At 42.8% G+C, this 18,994-nt stretch overlaps 1 protein-coding gene across 1 annotated transcript in view; it reads right to left on the bottom strand.

The window, feature by feature from the left end:
- MATCAP2 (microtubule associated tyrosine carboxypeptidase 2) overlaps positions 1–18,480 on the bottom strand; it is a 34,879-nt gene extending 16,399 nt beyond the window's left edge. The window contains exon 1 of the mRNA XM_073676603.1: positions 18,098–18,480. Within this exon, the coding sequence (XP_073532704.1) occupies positions 18,098–18,122 (25 nt within the window). The 5' untranslated portion in view covers positions 18,123–18,480. The remainder of the gene's footprint in view (positions 1–18,097) is intronic.
- Positions 18,481–18,994: the final 514 nt, after the last annotated feature.

The raw sequence follows: 18,994 nt of genomic DNA, 5'->3' as shown, positions 1-18,994 counted from the left end.
CAGCTGGACTCCAATGAAGGAGTAGAACCATCTCAAGGAAGATCACAAGGAAATGGACAGCATGTGACTTAAATGTGAGTGTCTGAGCAAAGGGTCTGAATACTTATGACCATGTGATATTTCAGTTTTTCTTTTTTAATAAATTTGCAAAAATTTCTACATTTCTGTTTTTGTCAGTGAAGATGGGGTGCAGAGTGTATATTAACAAGAAAAAAAATGAACTTTTTAGAATTTACCAAATGGCTGCAATGAAACAAACAGTGAAAAATTTAAAGGGGTCTGAATACTTTCCGTACCCACTGTAAAGTCCAATGCAGGAAGAAAAAGATAGCACTCACCGGTAATACGAAAAGCTTTATTATGTTCAAGTAATAGAGCAAAAGCAGTCTGCCTCATTAGCTTTTACACTATTACTTGAAGATAATAAGGTCTGGATTCATTAAGACCGGATATGTTCACGCCAGTCTTGATGAAGAGGAATGTTGGAGCATCTGACATGTGATGTGCGCTTCTGTGCACCTTGCCAATAATCTTACTCCAGTGATGGACTGGACTAAGATTTGTAACACAAGGTAAGCTACCGCTCATCATGAATAAGAAGAGGTGTGGCGCCACGCCTCTGTCCCAACTCTGCTCCTTCCATATTGGTGGAACTGTTTGAAACTGGTGTGAAAACGCCAAAAGTCTCAACACTTCTGTGCAACTGTGCATCACGCAAAAATTTTGTGATTTTTCAAAGTGATTTACACCAGAATCAAGTCTTTAGCCTTTCGTTTTACTGATGAGTGCCATCCCTTTCTTCCTACATTAGATTTTATGTGCAAATGTAATCTCTTTTAAAGAATAGCATAATGAAAAAAACAAAACAAATTAAATGTGCATGTTAACTACATTATGTTATAGATATCTCAAATGAGTTATGTACAAAATGTATGGCATGAAGAAACTGCTGCAGAGGGCTCTGTTACAAGTCGGTCTTGTTCCCTACTACATAAACCTAGTGGAGGTTGTCATTTTGAATTGAACACATAAAGTGCTGCGGATTGGAACTGGTGCAAGAAACTTGGAGTTGCAACATGTCACAAGTAACTGTGTTTTGGGCTTGCACAGGGTAGAGTGTAGGAAGGGATCAATCAGTGATTGCTCCCCTAATCCCTGATGCTGGTATCAGCAGGAATGCAAAGGTTTAGTTGTAGATTAATTTTATCACGATACCACTGAGCCTGCCCTATAATGTTCTCTGAGCAATCACAAGCATATAATACATTATCTAAATTATATTTATTATTTATTTTCAATATAAGGTATCATGGTTGAGTGTTAGAGGTGGTAACTAAAGGAAACAAGAGTATGGACTGAAAAGTAAGGAGGGATGTACCTCTATGATCAATAGTGTTGTGGTATTAAAAGCAGAAATTAAGGATAGTCTGTGTACCTCATGGTGGTACTCATACACGCCGCCGGCCAATTAGAGGGCAGCAGCTGACGTCAGCGTGCCCGTGAATGGGGGCGCATTGCAGTGACGTCATGTTCCCTGACAGGAACGCCGAAGTCAGCTGCCGACTCCCGTGCCAGCTGTAGAAGAGACACTGCGCGGCGTGGGAGTGTGAGGGAAGGTGAGTTTTTAATTTATTACAAAACAGGGCATAATATAGCAGGATGTGGGACATATATACTGTACGAGGATGGGGGACATGTATACCAGGATGGGGGACATGTATACCTGGGTGTGGCACATTGTACAAGGATGGAGCACATTATACCTGGAGGGGTACCAGGATGGGGTACATTATACTAGGAAGGGGACCAGGATGAGGGACATTATACCAAGAAGGAGGCCAGGTTGGGAAACTCTTGGGGTCAGTATGGGGGACATTATTACTGGAAGGAGCGTCCCTTATTACGTATCATGCTCTCTATGTGTGGGGCGGTCCCTTATTATGTAGCGTCCTCTGTTGCTATGTACAGTGCTGTCCCATTAATACATATCATGTCTTGTTATACAGTATATAACACCGTCCCTTACATAGCGTATTCTCATTATTTTTGTTAGTCACAGCGCCCTCCCTTTATTACATAGTCCTCTATTGTTAGATATAAAATGACTGCTGCTGGAGCAGCATCTGATCAGAAGATCAGTCCATCAGCTCCTCCATTAGCAAAGAAGCTTTCTCTTGCTCCATCAGCAGTCATTTCAGTTTATATCTAACAAGAGAGGACAGTATGTAATAAAAAACAGGGCACTATAAATAACAAAAATAATGAGAATTCAATATGCAAGGGACGATGCTGAACATAGCAAGAGAGGATACTATGTAATAAGGGATGGCAATATTCATAATGAGAGGACACTATGTTTTATACATATATTATATATATATATATATATATATGTTACATATATATAAATATATTTATATAGCTTGATTGCCATAAAGGGGGGCTTAAACACATTTCTTGCACAGGGGACCTAAGCCTAAGCTGTCACTGTCCGCTCCTGGTGGTACCCCTAGGGTATGTCTTTGGAGTGTGTGAGGAAACTGGAGAACCCGGAGGAAACCCACTCAAACACAGGGAGAACATACAAACTCCTTGCAGATGTTGTCTTTGGTGGAATTTTAACCCATTATATTGTATGGCGGACCATAGGGGGCGCATTATATTGTATGGAGGACCATGGGGGGTGCACTATACTGTATGGAGGATCATGAGGGGTGCATTATATTGTATGGAGGACCATGGGGGCGCATTATATTATTTGAAGGGCCATGGGGGGTGCATTATATTTTATGGAGGACCATGGGGGGTGCATTATACTGTATGGAGGATCATGGGGGGTGCAGTATATTGTATGGAGGACCAGAGGGTGCTTTATATTGTGTGGATGGACCATGGGGGCACATTATATTGTATGGAGGACCATGGGGTGCATTATACTGTATGGAGGACCATGGGGGGGGTACATTATATTGTATGGAGGACCATGGGTGTGCATTATACTGTATGGAGGACCATGGGGGTGTGCATTATATTGTATGCAAAACCATGGGACATGCATTATATAGTATGGAGGACCATGGAGGGTGCATTATATTGTATGAAGGACCATGAGGGGTGCATTATATCGTATGGAGGTCCACGGGGGGTGCATTATACTGTATGGAGGATCATGGGGGGGGGCATTATATTGTAGTAATCACATACAGCCAGCTAAATGGCCATGTAATTACGCAAGATGGGAGACACCTGGATTAAACCCAGCACGGCTGGCTCTCATAGGATGGCTGGACTTTTCCTCTGTTACTCACAACACTGACAGCTCAGCACGCCCCAGATTGGACGACTAAGCCGTCAATCACAATACCGACAGCTCAGCACGCCCTTGCCCCATGTTGGATGGCTGAACTGTCATTTACTGCGTCAAAGACGTAATGAGTGGCGGAATCATGACAGCAATCTATTGCAAAAACCCACTCTTTACATTTTTTTATCCTCAAGGGAGCCATTATTTTAGTCTTAGAATTTTGTGACATCAAGGACATCCACATTTTATTGCATCCTTGGCATGGTGGGGGCTTCTAGTTGTTTGTCCTGCGAAGACCTATCTCTGATTCATTGTAAGGCTGTGTGCCCACGATGCGGATCTAATGCGTTTCTGCGGCGGCATTTCCGCCGCGAAAACGCATTAAATACACTTGTTAAGTTGTGTGCCATGTTTCCCAATGATAATCCGCATGTGACTTGCATTGAACCGCATAACATCCGCATGTATACATGTATGCATGCGAATGTTATGCGGTTCAATGCACGGATGGTACCCGGGTCTGGAGAAGAGGGGACTCTCCTCCAGACCCGGGTGCCATTAGTAAAAAAAAGAATTAAAACGTAAAAAATTAAAAAAAAACATTATACTTACCTCTCCGGCGGCCCCCGGTCTCCTCTCCTGTGGCGTCCTGTGTCATTTAGTCAGCCAGTCGCGTGACCTCTCAGCTGAATAAATGACGTCACCACAGGTCCTTTCAGAACAACGCGGGACGCCGAGAACAGAGGATGCCACCGGAGAGGAGACCGGGAGCAGGTGAGTATGATGGTTTTTTTTTTTTTTTTACATTTTAATTCTTTTTTTTACTATTGATGCTGCATTTAAAGCAACATAAGTTGGTCACACAATATAAATCCATGCCAGTTGCATGGATTTATATTGTGTGACCAACTTGTCAAGCACTTTCCAAGTGATGCTCAAAATCGCTTGGAAAAGCGCTTGAAATAACGCATACGAAAATGCATAACGCTTAAAAAACGTTTCTCCCTGGCAGAAAAAAAAATCCGCATGCGTTTTTTCTGCCAGAGAGAGGCAGAAACACTCAGGAAAAATCCGCATCAATTCAGTATCGTGGGCACATAGCCTAATAGGTAAAAGCATTCCAAAGTTATTGCCAAGTAAAGTGACACCTACAAGATTTTGACAAATGAGCGGTGTTCTGAAGTCTCAAAAAGGTAGCATTATTAAAAACTTAAAGGGGGTTGTTCGGTCAGGATATGTTAATGATCTATTCATTGGCTGGATGTAATCCAGGGTCATAAGGATCGCGGTCGCAGAGGTCACAACCGTGATATGGCCTGTGAGGGTGGGGGGATCTTCCTGATGCTAGCGCAGATTTCAACTGGATGTGCGTCCTCCATGCACTGCAATACACGCTGCCAGCCAATCAGAGGCCAGCAGCTGACGTCGACATGCACGTCACTGGGGACTCATGGTAGTGACGTCATGCGCTCCCGTCGCTTATACGCTGAAGAGAGCTGCTGGATTCAAAAGTGCGGCAAGGGAGCAGAAGGAAAATTAGTACAATCGTTTCTTTTTTACTGTGTATTAAAGAACAGCGGCAGAATGGGGTACATACATACCAGGATGGGGGATATATATACCAGGATGGGGCCCAGGATAAGGACATATATACCAGCATGGGGGATATACTGTATATACCAGGATGGGGAACATACAGTATATACCAGGACAGAGGATATATATGCCAGGATGAGATGAGACCCAGGATAAGGGACATATATACCAGGGGCACAGGATAAGGACATATATACCAGCATGGGGGATATACTGTATATACCAGGATGGGGAACATATATACCAGGACAGAGGATATATATGCCAGGATGAGATGAGACCCAGGATAAGGGACATATATACCAGGATGGGGGATATATATACCAGGATGGGGCATAGGTAAGGGACATATATACCAGGATGGGGAAAATATATATTGAGATGAGGCTCAGGATAAGGGACATATACCAGGATGGGGGATATATATACCAGGATGGGGCACAGGTAAGGGACATATATACCAGGATGGGGAACATATATACCAAGATGTGGCGCAGGATAAGGGACATATATACCAGGATGGGGGATATATATTCCAGGATGAGGCACAGGATAAGGTACACATATACCAAGATGGGGAATATATATACCAGGCTGAGGCTCAGGATAAGGGACATATACCAGAATGGGGGATATAAATACCAGGATGGCGCCCAGGATAAGGGACATATATCCCAGGATGGGGGCCATGTATACCAGGATGGGGAACATATACACCAGGATGGGGGACATATACAGTGGGGGAAATAAGTATTTGATCCCTTGCTATTTTTGTAAATATACCAAATATTAAGTGTTGTTTGCCAGAGGGATCAAATACTAATTTCTCACTGCAAAATGCAAAAAATGTATCTTATTTATACAATTTGATTTTCTTGATTTTTTTTTTGGGATATTCTATCTCTCAATGTTAAAATTAACCTACCCTTAAAATTATAGACTGTTCATGTCTTTGTCAGTGGGCAAACTTACAAAAACAGCAAGGGATCAAATACTTATTTCCCCCCACTGTATATATATACCAGGATGGGGACCATATACACCAAGATAGAGAACATATATACCAATATGGGGAGCATATATACTAGAATGTGGAACATATATACCAGGATGGGGAACATACATAATAGGATGGAGGATATATATATTAGAATGGGGCCGATGGTCTGCATGGAAAAAATTGCAGCATGCACTACTTTGGTTCAGCACCTGTATGCAATACGGATGAGCACACAGGGCTGCACACAGTCAGTCACATCCGCAATGTGCAGTTGCGACTAGCACCCGATTTTCGATACAGCTGTCTGAACCCAGCCTTAGATGTATATTTATCAGTTTTATCCCCTTCTGTACACTCTAATTGTCAGCTTTTCCTGAGCTCAGTTCCATAGTGAGTTGAGAACCGCTACTATGATGTCTAACATACACTGCACAAAGAAAAATGATGAGATCCTGCTCCCCTATGTGTTGGTAGCAAAACCTCCAAAGCAGCAGAAGCATGGAGGACATTAAGCAGCAGTACTGCACTGGGGTGAAGTGTAAAACTCACTAAAAGCTGCAGCCACATGTCTGTGTGCAGGGCCGGCTCCATGTTTTTCTGGGCCCCGGGCGAAAGAGTCACAGTGGGCCCCTTTAACACATACCACGATTCATGATGCACAGATACCGCAGAGAAATATATATAGTACAATGCCGAAGATTTCACTCCTTACATTACATGAGTGATATCTATTGTAAATTACACTATAGCTCAGAAACAGGCGAATCGCTCCACACAGTATACTGGCCCCCATAAAATGCTCCATACAGGATACTGGCCCCCATTTAACACTCCATACAGAATACTGGTCCCCATATAATGCTCCATACAGAATACTGGTCCTCATATAACACTCAATACAGAATACTGGCCCCTATAAAATGCTCCATACGGAATACTGGCCTACATATAACGCTCCATACGGAATACTGGTCCCCATATAACGCTCCATACAGAATATTGGCCCCCATATAACGCTCAATACAGTATACTGGCCCCCATAAAATGCTCCATACAGAATACTGGCCCCCATAAAATGCTCCATACGGAATACTGGCCCCCATATAACGCTCCATACGGAATACTGGCCCCCATATAACGCTCCGTAGAGTATACTGGCCCCCATATAACGCTCCGTGCAGGATACTGGTCCCCTTATAATGCTCCATACAGAATACTGGCCCCCATATAATACTCCATGCAGGCTGTTCCCCCCACATAATGCCCTATGCAGGCTGTTCCCCCCTTATAATGCCCTATGCAGGCTGTTCCCCTCCTTATAATGCCCAATGCAGGATGTCACCCCCCATATAATGCCCCATGCAGGATGTCACTTCTCCCTCCCATATAATGCCCCATGCAGGACGTCCCTTCCCCCCCATATAGTGCCCGATGCAGGATGTCACCCCCCCTCTTTATAATGCCCCATGCAGGATGTCACCCCCCATATAATGTCCAATGCAGGATGTCACCCCCCTGTTTATAATGCCCCATGCAGGATGTCACCCCCCCATATTATGCCCCATGCAGGATGCCACCCCCCCATATTATGCCCCATGCCTCCATACATTAAAAAAAAAAATCAAATACTCACATCACTCCTCCTCACCTGCTGCCGCTGCTCAGGTCCGGACTCCAGCGTCACCGGCGTCTTCCCACTCTGTGCTGCCTGTGATGGCTCAGGGGAGGGCGTGGTGGAAAGACGTCACCGCACCCCCTGACCTGAGACGTCACAGGGAGAGCAGAGCGGGAAGACAGTGGATCTGCGGAGGCACAGGGAGAGGCAAGTATCCGGCTGCCGGGGCCCTAAGCAAGCGAGGGAGAAGGGCGGGCGATGGCACCGCTCTCCTCCGCCCATAGCCCGGCGGGGTGCCCAACCGCGAGTGGGCCCCCCGCCTGCTCAGGGCCACGGGACTTGCCCGGGTGCGCCGGGTGCTGACGCCGGCCCTGTCTGTGTGTCTCTATCACTTGGTCTCTCCAGTAGCATCTCCCTCCTCCTCCTAATTATGTCTCTATAGACTTCTATGGGATGCAGCATGTAACCTGATCTGTAAACAGAATTTAACCCATATTCAAAGAGAGTTCTCAGTTCTCACTACGTGGGCTGGGGATGGAAAAGAAGTCACTGAAAAGTGAAGAAAGCTGCATGTATCCTCTAAAACAGGGATGTCAAACTTAAAGTGAACCTGTCAGGTCCTATCTACTAAGTAAACTGCCCCCATTGCGTTGTTAGTGATGCAATGTGCATCACTAACACGCTTTTTTCATTAAAATCGGTGCTCATATCATGAGTATAAAGAATTTTATAAACTTATATGATGCCTGCTCGTTCAGTCATAGGGGTGAGATCCTCACATTCAGTCAGGGCTGGCACCGCCCACGCATTTGAATTCTGCTTTTGGCTCGCACTGAAGTATGGGACGCTTGCGCAGTATGACATGGCGTAGTGTGAATATAAAAATGGCTATTTTGAGTCCATATTGAAATATACAGAATGTATTCAAACCAGCACTGGATGCTCTGGTTTGATTATATAGAGATAGATAAGGCTCATTCTGTTTTACTTTACTTTGTATTTACTTGATGTTTAGACACAAGACAATAGTAACAATATCTTGAGAGCCACTTATTCACATTGTCTGAAACATTTACCACAAATAATCTTCTGTTTATTGAGTGTTATTGTAAAACATGAAGATTTACATAACCTTTTGTGTTTAGTTTACTCACTTGATTCCTCACAGCTTATAAATGGAGTATGTTTATTACACACCATTGTCTGTGTGAGAGCCTGTATCTGATTCACCTTTCTCCTACAGCTGGCCGCTGTGAGGGGGGGGGGGGGGGGGGGTAGGGTAAATTAGACCTACTAGTGTACATTCATTATATAAGGCCAGAGAAATAATTCCAAGAGAGAAGCCATAAGTTGTACCTACACTGATGTGTAGTGTTGTGATACCTGCCCATGAAGTGTTGTGAGACTTCCAGGGATTCTCTGTCTTGGTGAAATTGCTTCTCTGATATTTTTAAAAGCTCCTTGGTGATGACGTGAGTATATGTACTTAACCTGTGTATGTTAACATACACAAAAGTGTATGAAATATCATCATATCATACTATTCCTTTAATTATGTATTTTATCTTTTAAATCAACTATTATAAACAAAATTGTGTTACATCGCAAGTGGTTGCCTTCTGTAACCTGTTTAAAGCCTGGGGCGTATTAGTACGCCCCAGGCCATCATCCCCCGGTTCAGTGAGGGCTCCGGCGCTAAGCCCGCACTGAAGCGGGCACATGTCAGCTGATTTATACAGCTGACATGTGACCTGCAACAGCTGCGGGTGGAATCGCGATCCACCCACGGCTGTTAACCAGTTAAATGCTGCTGTCAATCTCTGACAGCGGCATTTAACATCGCCGCGCCAGAAGAGCGGCATTAACCCCGCCCATGGGTGACCCAGTCACTGGGTCACTGATGCGTGGGCATGACAACCCGGGATCTGTAGCAGTCCCCTGTGGTTGTCATGTAAAGATTGCTATGAGCGCCACCTAGTGGTGGGCGCTCATAGCACATGAGCATTTCTACTGCATACAGGCAATCTGCTCACTGCCTGTATGCAGTAGAAGCAATCAGACAACTGCTGCTTCTAGTCTCCTATAGAAACTATTGAAGCAAGCAGAAAGTGTAAAAAAAATGTTTTTAAAAATATTAAAAAAATAAAAAAAATATAAAAAGTTTAAATCACCCCCCTTTCACCCCATTCAAAATAAAATAATAATAATAAAAAAAAACACATACACATATTTGGTATCGCCGCGTTCAGAATCGCCAGAATTAAGGTTTTTTGGTCACCGCAACAGTGCAATAAAATGCAATAACGGGCGATCAAAACATCGGATCTACCCCAAAATGGTATCAATAAAAATGTCAGCTCGGCGCGCAAAAAATAAGCCCTCACCTGGCCCTAGATCCCAAAAATGAAGACGCTACGGGTCTCGGAAAATGGTGCCATTTTTTTTTTTTTAGCAAACTTTGGATTTTTTTTCACCACTTAAATAAAAAGTGCCTATACATGTTTGGTATCTTCAAACTTGTAATGACCTGGAGAATAAGAATGGCAGGTCAGTTTTAACATTCAGTGAACGTGGTAAAAAAAAAAAAACAACTGTGGTATTGCACTTTTTTTTTGCAATTTCACCGCACTTGGAATTTTTTTTCTGTTTTCCCATACACGATATGGTAAAACCACTAATGTTGTTCAAAAGTACAACTTGTCCCACAAAAAATAACCCCTCACACGGGCATATTGACCAAAAAATAAAAACGCTATGTCTCTGGGAACAAGGGGAGAAAAAATGAAAAAGCATGAACGGAAAATCCCAAGGTCCTTAAGGGGTTAAAGCCGTATCCGAATCTGAGTGTTAAAAACTTGGCAAAACACATGGCCAGCCAGAAGCTTGCATTGCTGGGAGCTGCGAATGCGCTGTGACAAGTGGCTTACCGCGTGTGTGCAGTAAGGCTGTGTAGTTACCAGCTTCAATGCGCATGCGCTGTGACCAGCGGCTCCATCCGCACACAGTGAAGCTGGGAACTTCACAGCTTCACTGCACATGTGCGGGGAGCCGCTTGTTACAGCGCATTGAAGCTGGTAACTACACAGCCTTACTGCACACACGCGGTAAGCCGCTTGTCACAGCGCATGCGCGGCTCCCCTGGCTGCAAGCTTTGCTCTGCTGGCCATGTTATACTGCGCAAGCACCCCATACTTACAGCGTGAGCCGGGAGCAGAATTCAAATACTTCGGCGGTGCCAGCCCTGACTGAATGTGAGGATCATACCCCTATGACTAAATGAGCAGGTATCATGTACGTTTATAAAATGCTTTATACTCATGATATTAGCACCAATTTTAATGAAAAAAGTGTGTTAGTGATGCAAATTACATCACTAACAATGCAATGGGGGAAGTTTACATAGTAGATAGGACATGACAGGTTCCCTTTAAACACACAGAGGACTAAAATGAAAAACTTGAACAAAGTCGCGGGCCAACCAGTATACAGTACAATGGGCCCCACAAAAAGTCCTCCATACAGAATAATGGCCCCACATAGTCCTCCATACAGTATAATGGGCCCCACATAGTCCTGCATACAGAATAATGGGCACAATATAGTACTTCATACAATATAATGGGCCCACATAGACCTCCATACAGTATAATGGCCCCACATAGTCCTCCATACAGAATAATGGGACCCATATAGTCCTCAATACAGAATAATGGGCCCATATAGTCTTCCATATAGAATAATGGGCCCCACATAGTCCTCCATATAGAATAATGGGCCCCACATAGTCCTGCATACAGAATAATGGCCCCACATAGTCCTCCATACAGAATAATGGGCCCCACATAGTCCTCAATACAGTATAATGGGCCCACATAGTCCTCCATATAGAATAATGGGCCCCACATAGTCCTGCACACAGAATAATGGCCCCACATAGTCCTCCATACAGAATAATGGCCCCACATAGTCCTCTATACAGTATAATGGTCCCACATAGTCCTCCATATAGAATAATAGGCCCCACATAGCCCTGCATACAGAATAATAGCCCCATATAGGGGTGGCGGTTCTGGTTTCGGGGGCCAAATATAACCAACCATATAAATATAACATAAATATGTTAACAAGTGCTTTGTATGGCACTGAAAAAGAGCACCTATCATATTACTCATAATAGGAGTACATCTTCATGAAAACTAATAGAAGGTAGTGACAGGTATATAAATGAGATCAGGCTAGAACAATTAATGCATCTCTCATCCTCTACTCTTTCATTGATAGGGATAGAGTAAACCATAGACAATCAAGTAAATGAGAAGTGGACAGTAATAAAGAAATATTTAATCAGGAGTGGAACAGTCACAGGAAAAGTATACTTCTGTATTTTTCACCCAATCCTGGAGCAGCTGTGCGATATCCTGACCACGGCTCCATTCAGTCACTACAGGGCTTCCAGAAAAAGCTAAATGCAGCTCTCTGCTGCCCCATGGGGAATGAATGGAACAGCGGCCGGGCATACACACTACCACTGCAATCTAATGGGCGTAAAAGTTTCACTTTCTGCCAATCACTGTGGGTTTCAGCAGTCAGACCACCACTGATCAATGAGTTATCACCTGTCCTGTAGCTTGGTGATAACTTGTTTTCACCAGAGAACGCCTTTAAGGGTACGTGCCAACGATCAGGAATAGCAGTGTTTTGAATGCAGCGTAATTTCGCTATGTACAAAACGCTGTGTTCTAATCACGCACTTAATCTGCAAGCAGCCATCATGTTCCTTCAACCCGTTTCTGGCCCAGGGCGTACTAATACATATCTGTGCCCTGGGCCTTATGGGCCTGATACATATTAGTACGCCTTGGCGATTTCGCCCGCACACAAGCGGTGCGGGCGAGATCGCCGCCAGGTGTCAGCTGATTGTCACAGCTGATACCCGGTGCTATGTGCAGGGAGCGGTCCCGCACCGCTCCCTGCACATTAACCCCCGCTGCGAAGTCGATCGCAGCATTGCGTGGGCAAGGAGGGAGGTGATCATTATACTCACCTCTCCTGCCGGCGTCCAGCGATGTCTGTGGCGGCTTCCGGATGTTGTCATGATGACCCGATGTCGTCATGACAACATCCGGGTCACCAGGAGGCAGGTTGTTACTTTGGTCATGCGCAGTGCATGACCAAAGTAATATCGCTCTTGGGTGCCACGCTCACAAGCTGCATGGCATAGGAAGCTGCTGCTCTCTGTGCTATACAGCCGATCAGGCTGCAAAAAGTGAAAGTCCCATAGTGGGACAATGTGTAAAAGAAAAAAAATGTGAAGTAAATTGAAAAAAAAAAAAAAAGAATTGTAAAAATATTAAAAAAAATGAAAAAAATAATCCCCCAAAAATAAAAATATATTGAACCCATAATATTTATTTATTATGAAAAAAAAATAAACCAATAAAAGTACACATATTTGGTATTGCCGCGTCCAGAAAGACCTGACCTATAAAACTGTCCCACTAGTTAACCCCTTTAGTAAACACGGTAACAAAAAAAAAAAAAACGAAGCAAAAAACGATGCTTTATCATCATACCGCCAAACAAAAAAATGGAATAATACGTGATCAAAAAGACTAATGTAAATAAAAATGTTCCGCTGAAAACATCATCTTGTCCCGCAAAAAACAAGCCGCCATACAGCTCCATCATCCGAAAAATAAAAAAGTTATATCTCTCAGAATAAAGCGATGCAAAAACAATTATTTTTTCTATAAAATAGTTTTTATTGTGTAAAAGTGGCAAAACATAAAAAAAACAATATAAATGTGGTACCGCTGTAAACATACTGACCTGAAGAATAAAGCTGCCTTATAAATTTTACCACACGTAGAATGGCATATTCTGCCTCCCAAAAATCGGAATAGAAAGCGATCAAAAAATTGCACGTGCCCGAAAATGGTACCAATAAAAACGTCAACTTGTCCTGCGAAAAACAAGCCATCACATGACTCTGTCAGATGCAATATGGAAAAATTATAGCTCTCAAAATATGGCGATGCAAAAACTAGTCTTTGCAAAAAAAAGGGTTTTTTAATGTGTGACAGCTGTCAATCATAAAAACACAATATGAATCTAGTATCGCTGTAATTGCACCGACCCGAAGAATAAAGTCGTTCAATCACTTATACCGCATGAGGAATGGTGTAAAAAAATAAACTAAAAAAGGGTTAGGGTTGTGCTAGGGTTAGGGTTGTGCTAGGGGTAGGGTTAGGGTTGTGCTAGGGTTAGGCTTGTGCTAGGGTTAGGGTTGGGCTAGGGTTAGGCTTGTGTTGGGGTTGGGAATTTTTCAGAAGTAAAGAAAAAAAAATGACGACGATATGGCGACTAATGTTGAGCGCAAGTGCTCGCTACTTGAGTTTGTATCGGGTGCTCAGATATGCACGGAGTATAGCCAGGGCTCGAGTGAAATGCTCGAGTCTCCGCCCCAAATGTTTTGCAGCTGTTATACAGCCAAAAAAAACTTGCGGGGATTGCCTGCCAAGCACGAGCCATCCCTGCATGTTTTTTTTGGGTGTCTAATAACTGTGAAACATGCAGGGCCGGGACTCGAGCATGTCACTTGAGCAGTCGCGATACTTGGTGCATACCCGAGTACCCGATGCAAACTCAAGTAGCGAGCACTTGCACTCAAGACTAATGACAACTTATTCAATATGATGACCTAATGTTATCAAATTCTGTGTCGTACCTCTGGGTTCAAAATGTTCACTATTTTATTTTTACAGCTCAATGTTATAAACTTCTGTGAAGCACCTGGGGGTTCAGGGTGCTCACCACACATCTAGATAAGTTCCCTAGGGGGTCTAGTTTCCAAAATGGAGTCACTTGGGGGGAGTTTTCACTGTTTAGGCACATCAGGGGCTCCCCAAACGCAACATGGCGTCCGCTAATTATTCAAGTAAATTTTACATTCAAAAAGTCAAATGACGCTCCTTCCCTCCCGAAGCCTGCCATGCGTCCAAACAGTGGTTTTCCCCCAAATATGGGGTATTGGCTTACTCAGGAGGAATTGCACAACAAATTTCATGGTGCAATTTTTCCTGTTACCCTTATGAAAATGCAAAATTGGGGGCTGAAAAACATTTTTGTTGGAAAAATGTGAAAATTTTATTTTTACAGCTCAATGTTATAAACTTCTGTGAAGCACCTGGGGGTTTAGGATGCTCACCACACATCTAGATAAGTTCCCTGGGGGGTCTAGTTTCCAAAATGGGGTCACTAGTGGGGGGTTTCCACTGTTTAGGCACATCAGGGGCTCCCGAAACGTAACATGGCGTCCGCTAATTATTCAAGTAAACTTTTAATTCAAAAAGTCAAATGGCGCTCCTTCCCTTCCGAACCCTGCCTTGAGCCCAAACAGTGGTTTTCCCCCACATATGGGGTATCGGCTTACTCATTAGGAATTGCACAACAAATTGCATTGTGCAATTTCTCTTGTTACTCTTATGAAAATGCAAAATTGTTGGTTGAAAAACATTTTTGTTGGAAAAATGTGAAAATTTTATTTTTACAGCTCAATGTTATAAACTTCTGTGAAGCACCTGGGGGTTTAGGATGCTCACCACACATCTAGATAAGTTCCCAGGGGGGTCTAGTTTCCAAAATGGGGTCACTAGTGGGGAGTTTCCACTGTTTAGGCACATCAGGGGCTCCCCAAACGCAACATGGCGTCCGCTAATTATTCAAGCAAATTTTACATTCAAAAAGTCAAATGGCGTTCCATCCCTTCCAAACCCTGCCGTGCACCCAAACAGTGGTTTTCCCCCACATATGGGGTATCAGCGTGCTCAGGAGGAATTGCACAACAAATTTTTGGGTTAATTTTTTAATGATACCCTTGCAAAAATAAAAAAATTGGGGTCTAAAGTAACATTTTTGTGAAAAAAATAAATGTTCATTGTTTTCTTCCACATTCCAAAAATTCCTGTGAAGCACCTGAAGGGTTAATAAACTTCTTCAATGTGGTTTTGAGCACCTTAAGGGGTGCAGTTTTTAGAATGGTGTCATTTTTGGGTATTTTCTGTCATAAAGGCCCCTCAAAGTCACTTCAAATGTGATGTGGTCCTTAAAAAATGGTTTTGTAAATTTTGTTGTAAAAATGAGAAATCGCTGGTCAATTTTTAACCCTTTTAGCTCCCTAACAAAAAAATTTTTATTCCAAAATTGTGCTGATGTAAAGTAGACATGTGGGAAATGTTATTTATTAACTATTTTGTGTGACATCTCTCTCTGATTTAAGGGCATGGAAATTCAAAGTTTGAAAATTGCAAAATTTTCAAAATTTTCGCCAAATTTCCATTTTTTTCACAAATAAACGCAAGTGATGTCGAAGAAATTTTACCATTATCATGAAGTACAATATGTCACGAAAAAACAATCTCAGAATCAGTGGGATCCGTTGAAGCGTTCCAGAATAATTACCTCATAAAGTGACAGTGGTCAGAATTGTAAAAATTGGCCTGGTCATTAACGTGCAAACCATCCTAGGGTGTAAAGGGGTTAACAGCCATGGGTAGAGTGGGATTTAATATGTGCCAACAGGAAGCACATCATTCATCCCATACATTGGCGCGCTCGTCACTTGATCGCAGAGCGTCGATGGGTTGTCATGACAGCTGATGATGATGATGTCTGCTGATGACCCCCGTGCCTGTCATCATGATCCTACCTATAGTAGATCGTGACTTCTGCTATACATATAGCATATGCCATGTATATTGTGCTACTGTATGTATAGACCAAGCGATTGAACGATCGCAGCTTCAAGTCCTCTAATACTCTTTTTACTATTCAATACAGTAAAAAGTAAGAAAAAAAATATTTAAAAATATGAAAAAAATTTAAAAAACATAAAGTTTATATCACCCTCCTTTTTCTCCATTAAAAATACAACAGTAAAAAAGTACATATTTGGTATTGCTGCGTTTGTAAAAGTCCAATCTATCAAAATATAAAATAAATTAATCTGATCGGTAAATGACGTAACGATAAAAAAAATCAAAATGCCAGTTTTTTTATTTGGCCTCAATAATTGATATTTTGTGATCTGCCTCCACAACCTTGCAATAAAATGCAAATAGTGGCAGATCAAAACATCATATCTACCCCAAAATCATATCAATAAAAATGTCAGCTCAGGACACAAAAAATAAGCCCTCATCCAGCCTCATATCCCAAAAATGAAAACGTTCTGGGGCTCAGAAAATGGCGACATAAGAAAAAAAATTTCGGACAAATTTCTGAATTTTTTTTTCACCACTTAAATAAAAAAAAAACCTTCACATCTTTGGTATCTGTGCATTCATACTGACCTGGGGAATCATACTGCCCCTTTCAGTTTTTCCATAGAGTGAACATGGTAAATAAAAAACAATTGTGGAATTGCATTTTTTTTTGCAATTTCAACGCACTTGGATTTTTTTCCATGCTTTAACATGATAAAATGAATGATGTCATTCAAAAGTACAACTCGTCCCACAAAAAACAAGCCCTCATAGGGGACAGAAAAATAAAAAAGTTATGGCTTTTGGAACAAGGGGAGGAAAAAACAAAAGTGCAAAAATGGAAAAATGCCAGGTCATGAAGGGGTTAAAAGGACAAATCCCAGTTTGGAACCCTGTAAAATAGTCTTAACACCATAATACATTGAGACTAAGGCCACGTTCACACGTTCAGTATTTGGTCAGTATTTTACATCAGTATATATAAACCAGAACCATTCTAATGGGGGAAAAAGTGCGGCATCGGGGCTAAAAACTCCCCGTTCTGTTAATTGATTTAGGTTCAGCAGTTGAACCCCCACCGATCTATCAGTTATCACTTATCCTGTGGGTTGGTGATAACTTGTTTTCACTGGAGAATCCCTTTAAGGCCACGGCCCCACTATCAGTATTTGGTCAGTATTCGGTCAGTATTTTTTCTCAGGAGTGGGAGCCAAAACCAGGTGAGGAAGAATCAGAGAAAAGGTATAATAGAAACAAGTCACCAATTCTGCGTTTATCACCCACTCCTGGTTTTGGCTCCCACTCCTGAGAAAAAATACTGACCGAATACTGATAGTGGGGCCATGGCCTTCCAGCGATGTTGGCGCTGAGTCTCCCCCCAGGCACGTGGCGTTCTTGTTCTTACATTTTTTCTCTTTTATATGGGGCACTTTAGTAGTTATGAAGGAGTTGTCCAATAGTGCACAACCCTGTTACTAAGGAAAAGAAAGCAGAGGTGGGCTCAGCTGTAACATTTTACCAACTGACACAAAATGCATAAAAATATAAGAAATGACACAAATAAGAAATAAATGTGTAAGCTGTAAATCTGCATAATGATTATAGTGTATAGAGGAGATGCGGTGTGTGTGAATAGCAGCATACTCAGGAGCGAGCACACCGGCAGAGCCGCTTCTGCTGCACTGCGTCAGGCGAGGAGCTCCGGCCATCACATCAACAGTCAGTAGATAAAGCGGCAGACAGAAAACTGCAAGTGTGTGAATGGTTGTCGCCAAGCCCTCGAACAGGGGCTGTTTGGCTACGGCAGTGTTCTCACTCACCGGTTACGCAGATAGATTCCAGCATTTTGTCGCTCCTTGCTGGCTGTGCTGTATGAGATAGGGTGCTGTGATAGCTGAGCTTACGATGAGGCGCATTAGATTGAGTTCTGCCAGCGGTCCAGCATTTTGCTGTATACAGACATGTGGACGATGGGTTTGGTGCAGTGCATGAGAATTCCTGGTTTATTTCCAAGTGACAGACGGAGAGCCGGGCTCTGTCCTCGCATTCAGCCTGTGGCTATTGTTCCTCTCCTGGTGACAGCAGTGGCTGAGTGCTGGAGAGCTCTACCTCGGTCTCCATGACAACAGCTGCACTACGTCACACATCAAATAAAAGGGAATTCATTTTAGAGCTGAACTTTTACAGGGGCCGACTCCCCCCAATCCCAGGCTCAGGCGCTATGAAGAATAGTTATGCAACTAGTGGCCTACAGGGATATACCTCTGAATGCTCAGTGCATCCTCTCAGGGACTTTTACTACCAGAACCACAATTGAAAATGTCATACATACTTGTAGGCGCATCAGTTTTTATTATTTAATACATAGAAAAGCATAAATCAAATAATAATAAGCACCGCAAAATGGAGATCAAGAAAACAGCAGCTGCTGCAGGGGAGACGTGTAGCTGACAGCAGTCACTGGCGATAACCCCTCATCGCTGGGAGCTAGAATAGCCAGATCCACAGCTAGGATCTCCGGCCTTATCTTTTATTTCATTTTTTGTGCCCCCCTTTTGTTCATAGCAGCAGTCCAGTGATCAAATAGAACAAAAGAAACGTGTTTCTGTTGGGAAAAAGTAGTAAAAAAAACATCTAACATCAGTATTGCAATGAAAAGCAGAAACTCCAGGTTTTTCAGCAGCATTTGGAGAGTTTCCTCTCTGTTTCTGCACCAA

This window comes from Phyllobates terribilis, unplaced genomic scaffold (genome assembly GCF_046119375.1).
Source record: "Phyllobates terribilis strain yellow unplaced genomic scaffold, ASM4611937v1 Scaffold_4__5_contigs__length_816908805, whole genome shotgun sequence".
NCBI lineage: Eukaryota > Metazoa > Chordata > Amphibia > Anura > Dendrobatidae > Phyllobates > Phyllobates terribilis.
Note: the sequence above shows the minus strand (reverse complement) of the source record. Positions and strands in the feature narration are given on the sequence as shown.